This window comes from Amia ocellicauda, chromosome 18 (genome assembly GCF_036373705.1).
Source record: "Amia ocellicauda isolate fAmiCal2 chromosome 18, fAmiCal2.hap1, whole genome shotgun sequence".
Lineage (NCBI taxonomy): Eukaryota > Metazoa > Chordata > Actinopteri > Amiiformes > Amiidae > Amia > Amia ocellicauda.
Window position 1 is genome coordinate 27327724 of NC_089867.1, and position 14910 is coordinate 27342633.

A 14910-nucleotide genomic window follows, 5' to 3' on the forward strand; every position below is an offset into this window, starting at 1 on the left:
AGGAGGGCCCAATCAATCGTACTGAAGAGAGAGAATCCAGCAGATACATTCTGTCAGTGTTTTCAAACACTGTTCAATTGAGATGCTTCAATATAACAAACCACTCAAATACACTTTGTTCGGACCTTTGTGGTCCATCAGCAGAATTAAAAACTTCAAAGAAGTAATTTTTAATCCAAGGCTCTTTACAATCCTCAGAAATGGTCATAACTTGAAGTTCTCCAACATGCTTTCAAAATCACACAGGGAAGCGCAACAATGTCATGAATGTCTTTGCGAAACATTAGTAATCTGGGATGATTTTAATGGGAATGGCAAGCCTTCCCAGAATAATGTGAAGTGAGTCATTTTGTCTTTGATTTTTCTTGGGTCTTTGGCCTCCCTGAAGCAATCTGAGGAGATCTAGTATGTTAGTACTGTGCACAGGTTTCTTCTTAGTAGAGTGGATGTGGGTCCTGTCATTTCTGCCCTTGCTCTTCGGAAGAGTCTGTGACTTTGCTGTCTTGGGTTTGACTAAGGTTGTGGATTTTGGAGAACTCTGTTTAGAAATTTGCCTGACAGGTTTTGCTGCAGGTAAACGTGAAGTCAGACTCTTCCGTTTATGAGAGGGTGGAACCACTTGGTATAAGGTAGTAGCTGAGCCTTTGGCAGTAGACTTTGGAGGAGGTTGGCGCTTGGGTTTCCTTACAACAGGCTCCGACGGGGTCAGGCGAGTGTCGAACTTCCCACTTATTTGAGAGACTGGCTTTAGTGCTGCAGTGGTCTTTGAAATCCTCTTGGACCCATTGGAAATCTTATTTCCCTTAGCTATGGTTGACTTGGAGGAGGAGGAATTTGAAGACGTTTTAGTAATCACCTCAGGTTTTCTTGTTGGTTGGACAATGGATTTGGGTTTAGGGGTGGAACTTTTCTTTGGCCAAGGGGTCGCTGCGGTCGTTTGGGATGTGGTAGGGGCCTTTATAGCCCTTATTGCAGGCACTACTTTGTCCTGTACAATCGTGAAGGTTACGCGCTGCTGTGGCGTTGTCAAATTCTGAGCCCCAACCCGGACTCCAGGCTTCGTCATGGCCAGCGCAGGGGCAGGGGCAGTGGTGATCAAAGGGGGGGAGTCTTGTTCCAGAGGGGACTCGATGCGAGGCTGGGGCTTTGACCTCTTGAGCTTGTTGATTTCTTGCGCCAGAGCCGTGAAGCCATCAATAAGAATCTCAAACTTGCCCTCCAAATGGGATAACCTGGACTCCATCTCCACGTAGCTCCTCTCCAGCTCTGTGATCTGCCTGTGCTTCTCGGAGGCAGATAGAGTTTTCGTCAGGTTCTTCAACTGGGAGTTCAGAAGGTCCTGTTTCTCCTTCATAGCCCGAAGGTCCTCCTTTATCTCAAAGCTGTTGCTCTCTAGCATACTCATCCTACGGTTGAAAGTGTTCATGGAAGATCTGAGCAGAGCCTGAAGATTGTGGTGCCTGACATACGGACTGGGAGTGTGAAGAGAGGGGATTCTGGGGGCTGTTCTGCTCAAGGTGAAGTTGGCTTTACGGATGGCCGGAGTGGGTCCCCGTCTAGGTAGTGTGCTGCGAATGGTTGTGGAGAGCAAATTCCGAGAAGGAACTTTCAAACTGGTTGTGTCTAGGACAACCACAGTGTCATTTGTCTCCACGTAATTGTCGTCAAAGCTACCATCACCACTGTCTCCTTGCTGGAAATGATTCTGCTCGCTGAAATTGTAAACTGCTTCGCTGCAGTTAATCGGGATGAGTTCTTCTAGCCTCGGACTGTGATCGATAGTGGTGCAGTCTTTCACGTTGCTTTTTTATTGTAGAGGATGAAAAATCATGGTCAGGTGACACGACAAAGTTTTCATAAATCAGCGCATTTCAGAAAGAAGTTAGTTTTCTCTTTTTGTTCATGTGCTGATTGAAACATCACCCAGTCATCTTTGTAGCCTCCGTGAGTTACAAAGATTAACAAGAAATAAAGCAAAAATGTACCGCCAGAAACACCAGTATAAACAGTGTACTTACTGCCATAAACACTGACCACATAACCCCACAGTTTCAGCGATACATCACTGCGAAAGCACCGCTATGGAAGGCAAGGATTTCTAGGAAGGTTAAGCTTCTAGTAAAGCATCAAAGCTCAGGCAATCAAGGCAAAGCAAATGAGGGCAAGAGTGGGAAGTTTGAGTCTCTGAGACCAATCCGGACCACCAGGACCAAGCCCATGACTTCGAAGAGGAAAAGCATTTTCTTTTCACACAAGTAGAACAGGATGGAAAACCTTCTGCAATTTCAGGCGTCTACCCCACGGATAAAATTCTACCCCACAGAGATTTTCCCCCCAATAGCTGAAGTATTGCCATTCTGATTGTCATCTGAACAACATTAGACTACTGCTATTAGTGAGACAAATATGATCTACAAGCAAGTTGAACATTACGGCTGGAGACCACTGGGGATTTTGTTCAATTTCTCTTCAGTCTAGACAATTCCAGTTCCATTTCTGTAACTTATTGTTTCATTGCAAATTCCAGAATTTAGTTGACCCCGACTCTGGTCAGCTCAAGCTTTCTTAAATGTCTGAATGGTGTTATGTAGCCACCGGGATACTCTTATCGTTTGTAAGCAAAACAGAAATCACTTCAGATGTCAGATAAAACACACACTGAATGTTGCAAACAAACAAGAAAACTCAGGAGCTTGCCAGTAAGCTGGAGAAAATTTGTCAAACCTCAAGAAAAACTAAACTTAAACTAAAAATCTTATAGCACTTGGTTTCTACAGCCAGAATTTCTGATCTTAACAATTTAATCGTGAATATTGGAAAAGGCAGTGTGCCTTTATTGATACTGATTGTCCAAATCTGATTGCTATTTACATTTTGTTTCTGTTCATTCCTTTCATTTTTCCACAAACACAAATCACATGAAATACTTACTGGATGACCATTAATCCCTCATTTTCCTCACAGCAATATTAGGAGCAACAAACATTTACAGCCCCAATTATGCTGGGACAGTATTGCCAGAATAAAATACCAGATCCAAACACAACATATTGGTATTTGTCTCTGTGTGAGTGGAGGACATTATGCTTGTTTATGAATGCCTGCTTCAAAATATTCAAAACAGGGTGAACACGAGATGACAAAAGGGAGAGAAATCCGTCATTTACTATCTCCCTTGTGTAATTTTTAAATCTCTGTGCTTTTAAATAAGTTCATGAATTTTTTCAAATTCATGCGTTTTATAGAAAAAGCAAACCAATATTTCTCCATGTTAAGCTGTGGGAAAGACGGTTTAATAGAAATAAATACAGCTCATACGTTAAAGGCTGTGGATCTGAAAAGAGTTGCTCATGAAACTGGAATCAATCCATCTTTCATACATGGTTATGCAAAAGTTAACATTGACCAAATAGGGTAAATAGTTTAGAGAGTACATTACTGACGCATTACCGTTTTATTCAATTTATAATTATTACAGATATTGAAAAACACCGCTATGCAGGACTGTAAACTGGCAGTTCAGCTAATCAAGGCTCTGTATGTATTTAGGAGCCAAATAACTAGAAGTACCCTATTTCAGTCAAGAGCAATTTCACCATTTATGCTGTTGATAGAAAATAATCCAAATTTTTGTGAATTCAACCATTGCTAGAAAACCAAATAGAAAATAAAACTCAGCCATTACCTCATTGCTCGAACTCCAGGAAGAGTCATACTCTAAAGTACTCTCACCACATTTGCCAAGCCCGGACTCCAGGGCTTTTCTCAGAACGAAACCCAAAGCCACCCTAGCCCCAAGCAATCACACCCATCTCAAAGCACATTAAAGAAGACGCCAGGAACGGTTATGAGCGCCGCAGCACGTCCATTGAAGTGACCCCCCAGGGTTATACTGACAGCAGGACGGACATGGAATGGGTGGCATTGATTGAGGCTTCTCCCATACCAGGCTCCCATACCGCATGATCAGCACGGTAGTCAGGACAGGCAGGAGCAGACAACACATGCTTTCCCCAGTTTTCACCGATGAAAAGGACCAGAATGATTTCCACTTACCAGCAGCTCAGCCCCGGGCGGATACACCAGTTCTGGGAGCACTGACCCCGTAAGCGAGAAGGGGAGAGTCAATAAGGAGAGCGCAATGGTGGCAAAGCTTACCTCTCGCAGCGGCGCCCAGTGTAGCCGGGTGGACAGTTATCACAGGTGGGCTGATCGTCTGTGTCCAAGAAGCAACTGTGGGAGAACCTACCAAGATAAGACAGCCACAGTCAGGGAGGGAACCAACTATTAAAGACTTGTTTGATGTCAAACAGACCGTTGCTTCCCCGTTGTGCGTCAGTGTGGTACTTAGCGCAGAACTGGCCAGTGTATTAGCTGACATTATGCACAACAGGCCAGGACTCGAGATACAGACACAGCAACTGAATTTCCACAGGAAGTACAACCCAGTGAAATGGGACACAGGCCAATCAGAACAGCCAGCAGAAGACCAATATCGAAATGCATCATGGCCTGGACGGCTGGAGAAAAAGCCTCCCGCTCTACTCACTGGTGGTCGGAGGAGTGTCCAAGGCACGGGCATCTCCGACAGGCCCCCGTGTTGCCATCCCTTGGGTTGCCGTAAAAACCCGGTAGACAGCGCTCACACTGCGGCCCGGTTGTGTGGTGCTGGCATTGCTGAGAGACACAGACACAGACAAATTAATCAATTATGGGGGGTGGTGGGAGTTTAAGCTATCTTCTACAGAAAGCTGCCAAGGATGAGAATACAGCATTATAAGACATTGATCAACATAAGCCTATTTACAGGTCAATTACGTTAACATGCATTTTGTTTTCATCACAGTCCCTTGCCAAGTCCATGAACACTTTGTGTTGTCTTTTGGTTGGAATTGAAAATAAACTTCTGATCAGGATTTCCCACACCTATCGATATCGTTCACAAAATGATCTGAGACCAGGCATAAACCGGGTAGCTCAATTAAGACCTGATCAACTTGGACCTCACCACTATGAGAAAGACAAGTCAGAATCCATCCATCTCATTTTCCTTCTCTTTTTAATAATTTTTAATAATAATTTTTTTTTTACTGGTGTGGTCCTGGTAAAGGATTTCGCTCAAGGGTAAAGCAGCAGGGGACCTTTGGTTCACAACCATAAACGCCCCCCCCACGGTCCTGCACCTCTTACCTGATCAAAACTGTGTTCACGCATTTCTGGAGCTATCTGACAGAACCGAGCTTCAACAACATGGCTGGGCATTTAGTTGCACAGAAACACTTTGACACTTTCTGTAGTAAATGCATCTGCAATTCATTTTCCTTTTGATTATTGTTGGGTAGTTTGTTTTATGTTAGGCAGCGTCTTTGACACATAAATCAAATTAAATTCTTGGCACGGTTTGCTGGCTTCTTAACAGCTGCTGTGATGCATCTAACTGGAAGAAAAACAACACGGCTAACTATTCTGTTCTAAATGCCTGGTACTGTTCACATCTTGATAGTTAGTTCTTTAATTCTCACTTAGCAATAAGCCTTTACCCAGGAGAAATGTTCTGCGGTTCTGTTTAATAGTACAGCCAAGGATGAGACTGTTTATTACCATTCGTGAATAAGTAAACAAGCTGACACACACAGTCTGTATGAAGTGCTTTCACATTCTTGGAAAGGAAAGCAATGGACCAGGCCTCTATATTAGGTAGATATTAAAATATAAACAAGGTTATAGAGAGAAAAGGCCCTGCAGCCAATTATACAGGTCCAAAACCGCGCTCATCTTACAAAATACACATCTTACAAATTGCTGCACAATACATTTCTCAAACAGTCATAACAGTTTGTGTAACAGCTTTTTGTGTAAGGCTTCTGCTATTTCTTATACTGGGTAAGCATACACCTATTTACTTTTTATGTTGTTAAAAGAAACGTCTGTTCATTTTGAGATCATTTTGAGGCAACAGCCAAACTTTAATCCATCATTTAGAGAGTCGTTGGATTATTGCACTAATTCCTTTCCCAGTGACCCATCAGACCCGTCTCTTTGCTCAGTGAGGGTGAAGTGACTCACCAGGCATTTCCCCGTGTCCGGGTCGCACTGGGCGTAACCATTGCAGTCGCACCTCTCGCAGGTCCCCAGGTACAGCCCTCCTCCGGTGCGGACGTAGCCTCGGTCACACTCCTGTCGGAGGAAGCAACATATAAGGGTGGAATGAGGCATATATAACCAACAACAAAACTGTTCTCAAACACTGAACTAATACTAACACCAGCAGCTAAAAGGCTTCTTTATTTTGAACTTAAGCTTCACGTTATGATGTGTTCAGCTGAACGTCTGCTTGTCATGGCCCATACAATGCCTTACGCTAGATGCCACATCTAATTGCGACATGAACTTGGCAAACTATTCCTTTTCACATTTTGCAGAACAAGTAGGGAGTATAAGAAAAATACATCCCTGGACCAATACAGCTGCTGTGTAATAATCGTCAGTTCAAGTCTCTTGATGCTGACCAGACAGACAGGCAGTGAGGAGGGCGGCTCATTGGCCACCGTGGGTACCTGGCAGGAGGGTCCTCGGTAGCCCTGGGGACAGGCGCACTCCTCCACCTCCAGGGCGCGCTCCTGGCCCGTGGACTGCGGCACGGCGATGTCCATCCGGATGTTGGAAATACTGCAACACAGACATGCCCCTCACACAACACCGGCCCACAGCCTTAAAGGACCAGCTCCAAGCTAGATGCTCTCCATTTCTTGTCTGAAAAACTTTGTGTATTTGCAAATTTTGGGCTCAATCTGTTCTGAAAGAATGTGATGTCGGAGCTGCCTTTATTTGGATGTGAAAACTTTTATGTATGTGTGCTTATACATGGTGCTTTACATGACTGTGCCCCAAGATATGTACAATTACAATTATAGCTGTACCCATATAAGACCAGTCATTACGCGCATCGCTGCGGTTCAGCCGGCACTTTACCTCGTCTCAGACATGCTGTCGGCGTAAGTCGCCCGGATCATGAACACGGTGGTATCTGCCAATGCCATGAGGAGATGCTCTCGGGTGCAGGGCTGTCCATCGGCACGCTTCCACACAGACTGAGGACACAGACAAGAGTCTTACACAAACACACACTTACACAGAGTATTTACACACAGGCTCCTGAAAAAGCTGTGGAAAACTGAGCCAGAAAGTTGTTCATTTGACTCCTTTCAGTGTTTTCACGTCAGTCCAGTGCATTTCCACTGTATCTTTGTCTGCTGATGGTGCCTCAACCCATATCGACATTCACAAGACAAGATATTTGTGTCACTGATCAACAGCCACTGGTTCACTTCAAGACAAACCTGGTCCCTGAGGTTTGAAGGCTATTCAGATGTTGGGTGACTGGACCATGGCTCCCCAGGGGCAGGGCTGGACACCCCTGCATTAATGTACAAGTTTCAAAACACTGCTAATAAACACAAAACCTTACACTGAGAACTATATGTTTGGGAAGCCTTGGCTTGATTGACATGACTTCTCGATCGGTACCTCTCTGAAGGGCACGGTGATGGTCGTTGGCACCCTGGGGCTGGGCTTCATCTTCGAGAAGTGCTCCAGGAAGATACCATTCCCCTGGAGGACCACGTCTGGCTGGCCCTCGATGATGCTCGAGCGTGGACGAGGATCGTACCGCACCGTGTACCTCAGCTCTCCCCCGTAGGACGTCACCTGCCAAAGGGAGACAGGCAAGAGGAAATAGACGGATGAAAAGAAAGTGAGTGAGGAACAGTGAAACAGAGCGATATTTGGCGACCACTTCAGTTTGCATCCATCCACACATCAGCACGTTCCTACTTCTTATAAATGTAATTGAAAATGCAAATTATGAATCAATGGTAAAAGTGTGGAAGGCAACCTGTACCTTGTCTCCCCTGAAGCGCTGTGGAAGGACCCAGTAGTAAATATCACTGGGGATGTCTGAGAAGGTCCTGAAGGCCATCTCTGAGGAACCACTGAGCAGGACGCCCTGGCTGATGGTCCGGGTGTTGGCCCCGTTGGACAGGGAGAAGACCTCCTCGCCCGAACGCAACTTCAACGCAAACACAGCAAGAGGAGATGGTCAACTGCCACGGTCTTCACAGGCAAAGGTCTGAGATACAGTGTGGTCACAGATGTCCCATGGATGGGAACATTAAAAAATAGACTGGATATGATCCTTGGATCACTTCGTTATTAATGGACACCAAACAAGCACAATGGGGCGAATGGCCTCCTCTCTATTGGACACTTTCTTATGTTCTTATGTTCTTATGTCATCTCCAGAAATGTTCCCAACTTAAAAGGGGTGAATTAAAATACTTCACTACCATCATTACCGATGTTTGAACACTTCCCCCTCTCTGTCCTTCACCTGGTCTCTCTCCCTCTCTCTCATCCACCTGGTCTCTCTCTCTTTCATTCTCTCACTTACCTGGTCTCTCTCTCTCTCACTCTCTCACTCACCTGGTCTCTCTCTCTCAATTCAATTCAATTCAATTCAAGGGTGCTTTATTGGCATGACAAACAGTTTCGTAGTGTTGCCAAAGCAGTTATATTATTATATATAACTAACTATATTATATATACATACATTGAAAAATAATAAAAGGTAAGAAAAAGGAGAAAAAACATGTACATAGACATGTACATTTACTTTATTTATATAGTTTACAAGTTTACAGCTGGTGCTCATGTATGTTTTCACAGTGAGCCCCTCAGGCTGTGGCAGCGGCTACATATTGGGCGGCCAGGGGGGCTGTGTGTCCCTCCCCCAGGAGGATAGCTATTTTTTTTCATTTATCAATTCAGAAAATGATTTTATAATATTTATGGATTTATTAAAGAATGTGTCCCTTAATTTGGCATATTTATTGGAGGAGGAAGTGCATCTCTGTCTCGACCTCTCCTGTCTCTCTGTGACCACAGCGCCGCTCCTCTCTGGGCAGCCAGCTCTGCCTGTGTCGGCCCGTCTCTATGGCCAGGCTGTGGTCACTGAGCCTGTACTTGGTAAGGATCTGCTTCGTATCTCTGACAGTGAAGAGATACTCTGCCAGGGTGTATTCTCTGTTTAGGGCCCGATAGCAATCCAGTTTACTTTGGGATTTGGTTTCATTGTTCCAATGTTCCAGATAGGAGGTTTTGGTTATCTTTATGATTTGGTTGACTCTAATTGGGGGCAGGTAAGCAGTGCTGACCTGAAGCTGGTCTCTGTTCGCAGTATTAGCGGGGGTCAGTGCCGTGAGCTTCAGGGCCAGCTGACTCAGGGGACTCTTTTCAGGGCTGAGCTCTTGGGTTTGGAGGGCCTTGTACTGGAGAGAGTCTGACTCACTTTTCTTCAGGTGCATCCAGAATTTCAGTTCTCTTTTCTTTTTATTAATGAGAGTTGGGAAGCGGCCTAATTCTGCCCTGCATGCATGGTTTGGTGTATTCCTGTGCACCTGCAGTATGTTTTTAGAGTTCAGCATGCAGGGTCTCTATTGGATGTTTGTCCCACCTAGTGTAGTCCTGTTGACTGAGTGGACCCCATGTTCTAGGGTAGTGTTGCCTAGCGTGAAGTGGTATTTGTTTCCCTGAGGTCTGGCCTTTTTTTGGAAAATCATGATCTTTGTCTTCTTCATGTTTACTGCCAGGGCCCAGGACTGACAGTACTGCTCTAGCAGTGCCAGGTTTTGCTGAAGCCCCTGTTCTGTGGGCGACAGCAGGACTAGGTCATCTGCATAGAGCAGGAATTTGACTTCTGTGTCATTTAGGGTGAGGCCACTCACCCACCTGGTCTCTCTCACTCTCTCTCACCCACCTGGTTCTGTCACTCTCTCTCTCCCACCTGGTTCTCTCACTCACTCTCACTCACCTGGTCTCTCTCTATTACTCTCTCTCACTCACCTGGTCTCGGCTCCAGGAGGAGGAGGCGCACTGCTGGGTGATGCCCATACAGAAACACTGCAGGCAGCCCAGAGGGTTGTTTTGCACCAGGTTGAAAGATCCGATCTTGCATTCATCACACAGGGCACCGACAACATTGGGCTGGGGAGGGAATCAGTATTGTTATGATTTGCATATGTCACCCTTTCATCTCTCCTCACAAACATGTTATTGCTCATCTTTCTCACTCTTTATCTCTTCTCCTTCGCTTATTAGGAAAACACCAAACATATTTCAGGAACGTTATACAATACTTACCCAAATACAATCTAATGGAGTGATTTCCAATGGTCAGATATGTCACACCAACTAACAGAAATTTAAGCATCACTATTCTCCAGATCAAAGCAGGTTAAGTCATTATCTTCATTCAATCAGTAAAGTATTACACCCGCAACCACTAACAAAGCAGTTTTTCTATTTCAGTTGTTTTACTCATTTAACCATTTTCTAATAATTTCACTTAATGAAAAACATAGAAACATTTCTACATATAGACAGTTTCAACATATCTGTCTCAGGGACATTATGCTTTTTATTCAGTTCCGAATTTTGGCATTTCAAATTGAAGAACATTATCCTCCATTCAAATTGCAGACCTAATTCAGGGTTCTGCATTCCTGGTCTTGGAGAGTGACAGGAATGCATGATTTTATTCCTGCCAAGGTCTTCCTTAAATGGACGCATCAACTTAAGTCAGGAAATACTTGATTTTTAGCCACAGACTGAAGACTCCTCTTAAACGTGAGTGATTGCGGCTCTCCGGGCTGGGGTTGGGGGGGTACTGATTGAAATGTGATTTGATTGGATTTATTGCTGCATTACTTCAGCGGCTCTGACAGACGCCATCTTTCAAGACTAACATTGATGCTCCATGAATACAGCATGTAAATAGCTCAGTGCCGAATCTGACAGGTTTAGTGGCAATTTCAAAGGCACCTTGTGAGTGACCGGCACCACTTTCACATCCAACTTGAAAACAAATTTTCACACCTGCCTTATCTTCAATTCATTCTGTTTTAAATGTCATCGTCAAAAAAAACTGTTTTACTCTTGCTTTGTTTTATACATGTTTTCTAATGAAAGGAACTAATTAAAATCAAACACCATCATGATGGTTATTACCATTCACAGGAATGTGCACCATGCACATTCACTTCCTGCCCAGTTGCTTCACAATGCAGGAGCGCTGTACTACTCCAAGAGAACTGAAATACGCAAACGTGTGGCTGGTTTCTGGTCAACGGGGGAGATTCACAAAATGACAATGGTTCCTAAAAATGGTCATCATTTTCATAAGCAGAATCTCAAAGCTGGATTCAATTCACTCAGCCTTGAGTCAATTCTGAGGCTGAGGTGAGAGAAATGGCATGGAAAGCCATTTTAAAAGTTGTTCGCTGTGTTTTAAAGGTGATTGACATTACCTTGCAAGTACAGGGCCGGCTGTTAGAGTCCAGAGTTCCCCTGCTGTCACATTTGGAAGCGCCTAACAATGGGCAAGAAAATAAACTGTTGTTAACTCCAAAAGCGTAATAACTAAAGGATGCTGAAAACAATGTGATCTATACAAATCACGAATTCTCTAATTCATCTTATTATTTTTCTCTTTCTTTAAGTTCTATTCCAAGTGGTATACAATTGTATTTCTTTCTCACCTGTTGGGATACACCTGCCGTTGGGCTGCTGGGGGTTGCCTTGATAGCCAGCTGCACACCTGAGCAAAGAGAAAAGGGAGTTGAATCAGTGCCATCAATGGGAAAGTCTCTGTGGACCTCTTTGTTCGTTCTCATTGCAGCCTGATTGTCCGCTACTTACCTGATCTGTGACTCTTTAGGAGTGCGGAAACAAATCTCAAGGTTGAAACAAAAGTCAATAATTAGATCAATTAAAGGTTCAACATGGAGAAAGCAGGCCCCATCGAGGGTGCCTAGCGAGAGAGACATGGGCCATTGTGGATTGGTTTTCCTTGGTCAGGATTGTGTGCGTTTCTCCTGCAGGCCATTTAGCAGCCCAGTCCATGTGGAGAGAGATTCCGTTATGAGTGACAGCTGAAAGAGGAGCCAGGCTTTGTGTTTAGTTTTATTTTTCAACCGCAAAAATAAACCACTGTCATTTAACCTAAGCCACTGCCTTTGTGTTTGTGTTTCCCAGACCCTGCCCATTAAAAAGAGCCCAGCTGCCAAAGTGGGGTGGAGGCAGGAAATGTCTTTATTCCCTCACCGTTCACACCGCCGTCCAGTGTAGCCAGGCCGACAGGCGTCACAGGTAGCCTGCCCGTCAGTGTCCAGGAAACAGGTGTCTGAAAACCTGCACGCAAACAGCAACAAAGACCTTACGTGAAGTGCTGAGTGCAGGAGCAACACAACAACACTCCTGAATGCATTACAGGTGTTACTGTGCCAGTAGAAAGTAATGCCTCATTTCTCATTCACTATTAGAGGATGTTGATCTTCATTAATGTGCTGATAATTCCCTATAATGGCTTTACCTACTGTTTGAGGTCCCTGACTAGAAACCCTGCTGTCATGTGATTTCCAGAGGCCTGGGATATTTCTAGGTGGTTTTATTGCAGAATTAAATTGTTATTTGAATAAAAAGGATTAATCGATCAAAACTTGATTCGCCGTCAGATCTCCATGAATTTGATGAGAAATAAATATGGATAAACTGTAATTACAATGTAACCGTTAATTACATCTCTAAAGGCAGGTAGGGGCATCAGCAATAAACTCTGAGAACTACTGAGCCTAAGCATCTCCAGTCGGTGGTCTGCAGTCTCTTACCGGCGAGATGATTCGATGTAGGGGCAGGGGCAGGGCTTGCAGTCATCTGGTCGGCCTCTCTGGGGATTCCCGAAGTAGCCGGGTCGACATTTATCGCACTGTGGGCCCTCGGTGTTGTGCTGGCAGCTCTGGGACACAACAGTAACAATTCCCCTCTCAGTTAAACTGACACTAATCTAAGACACTGTCACTATGATACAAGGGTCTATTCGAGGTCAAGAACGTATTAAACTCACACCATGATCCAATATGGATTCAGAAGTTAAACCCAAGAACAGAATCAGAGCGAGACTGGCTTCGTTTTTGCCTTGAATGAAGCTTGTGCGTGTCGACCTGTACTACTTCTATTATCTTGGCTATTAAGCTGTCCCTGAGCCCAGCTATTTATTGGGGCTGTCTACTGCACCAGAATAAATCCCTACCTTGTTTGAAACTGAGCCTTAGTATTTTATATTTATTCTTCCTGTCCCGCCACAACAGGAACACAAGATGGATGCTCATACGTCACAAGCACAGGGCATAAATGTCCATAATCATTCATGTTGTCGATACTCCACTTTTATGAAGAACAGAAACCATATGACAGCAACTACGGCAACAATTGAGATTTAAACGGTTGTCAGATTTGAACTGTTGTCATGTCTTAACACATCAGGTCTTTTTTTGCTGTTTAGCTGAAAATGTTACTAATGGCACTGGTCAAAGTGAATATCTTCTGCATTTGAAGGGCCACTGCAGCACGGCCAGGCTTAATAAACCGCATCGATTAAATAATCCTGATGATTGATGATGTTCCTACCCTGAAATATTCTAACTTATGTGCATAGATGCCAGTGTCTCAAACAGTTGAGCAAATGAAAAGCGGATGTAGGGACAGCAGATATCAGTGCTGAAAGCAGCCTAGTATTCCTATGGTGTCTACCTGATTTGAGGTATGTTCTTACCAGGCAATGTCCGCTGACCGGGTTGCAGGCACTTGCGTGTCCATTACAGTTGCAGCCAACACAGGTTCCCAGATAAGATCCGCCAGATACCCTTTCAAAACCAGCAATGCAACTCTCACAGGACAGGCCCGTGTAGCCCGGAGGACATCTGAAGGAAAAACAAAATGTCCATTAACGACAAAGCGTCCCCAGATATTCCACTCTCACCCAGGACTTACTAGTGATGTATTTTGTGGTGTGAAACCTCACACCTGTAAGGGATAAGGGATAAGGGCCACAGCATGATTAAAACAGTATATGTAGATGAACAGTGATTTTAGTTCCGGCAGTTATTGTATTTTTGATACACATACAATCTATTTGTGAGCTACAGTTCCTACATAATTTCCACCAGAGAAAGGTGAGCCATTATCATCAATCATTCATCATTCAAGATTCAAGATTCGTTATTGCTATTTGGGTTCGGTACAGCTTTTGAAACAAATACACAAGTGCTAAACAAATAACTTCCCATCATACATCCCAACACAACTCACCAACAACAAGCCACAACCAACACAAACCTCCAATGCAATACTGAAACTGAGAGTTGAATATTCTAACTGTTGTAGGAAAGAAACGTTTTTTTAAACAAATGGATTTGGTGCTGACTGATCTGTAATGCCTGCCGGAGGGGAGGAGCTAAAAAAGGTGGTGATCTGGATGAGAGGAATCAGAGATGAGTTTGCTTGCTCGTTTTGGGGTTGAGCTTCATGTAAAGAGAGTCACCAGAAGGAAGATCACGGCCAATGATTTTAGATTTCAAGGATTTACTAATGTAAATACCAAGAAATGTAAAATAATCTGTCAAGGTTATGGAGCAGTTGTTAATTCTCCAGGATCTGCATCCGATTGGTCCAAACACAGGAGGTAACAGTAAGTACGTCATTACTTGTCCACCAACATTATTTCACGGGTTTATACCTGCACTCCTCCACTGTCAGCGCCGGGCCCTGGGTGGTCAGCTCCTTGGTGGTGGTGTCCATGACGATGTCGCTCAGCCCCACACTCACCATCTTGTTGTCGTAGACAGTGCGGATGCTGATGCTCTCCAGGCTGACCAGGGTCATCATCAGGTCCTCGCGCGTCACCGGCCGCCCGGAGGAATGCCTCCAGTTATCCTGAGGAGGAACGGGAGCATCACGGCATGATTCGACATGTTCCAGGAGGGCCCATGTGTGTTTGGATCACGTGTCACTTTCAGA

The 14910-nt window shown here is 44.5% G+C and overlaps 1 protein-coding gene across 11 annotated transcripts in view; it reads right to left on the reverse strand.

Moving 5' to 3' along the window:
- Positions 1–14910, reverse strand: part of hspg2 (heparan sulfate proteoglycan 2) — a 156965-nt gene that overhangs the window by 67148 nt on the left and 74907 nt on the right. For all 11 annotated transcript variants that reach the window (XM_066691145.1, XM_066691144.1, XM_066691142.1 and 8 more), the window contains 14 exons: positions 14630–14826; positions 13667–13814; positions 12723–12850; positions 12160–12246; positions 11595–11653; positions 11364–11425; positions 9901–10041; positions 7901–8068; positions 7528–7707; positions 6973–7091; positions 6558–6669; positions 6067–6177; positions 4550–4677; positions 4159–4245 (listed from right to left, as the gene is read on the reverse strand). In XM_066691145.1, the coding sequence (XP_066547242.1) occupies positions 4159–4245; positions 4550–4677; positions 6067–6177; positions 6558–6669; positions 6973–7091; positions 7528–7707; positions 7901–8068; positions 9901–10041; positions 11364–11425; positions 11595–11653; positions 12160–12246; positions 12723–12850; positions 13667–13814; positions 14630–14826 (1727 nt within the window). The remainder of the gene's footprint in view (positions 1–4158; positions 4246–4549; positions 4678–6066; positions 6178–6557; positions 6670–6972; positions 7092–7527; positions 7708–7900; positions 8069–9900; positions 10042–11363; positions 11426–11594; positions 11654–12159; positions 12247–12722; positions 12851–13666; positions 13815–14629; positions 14827–14910) is intronic.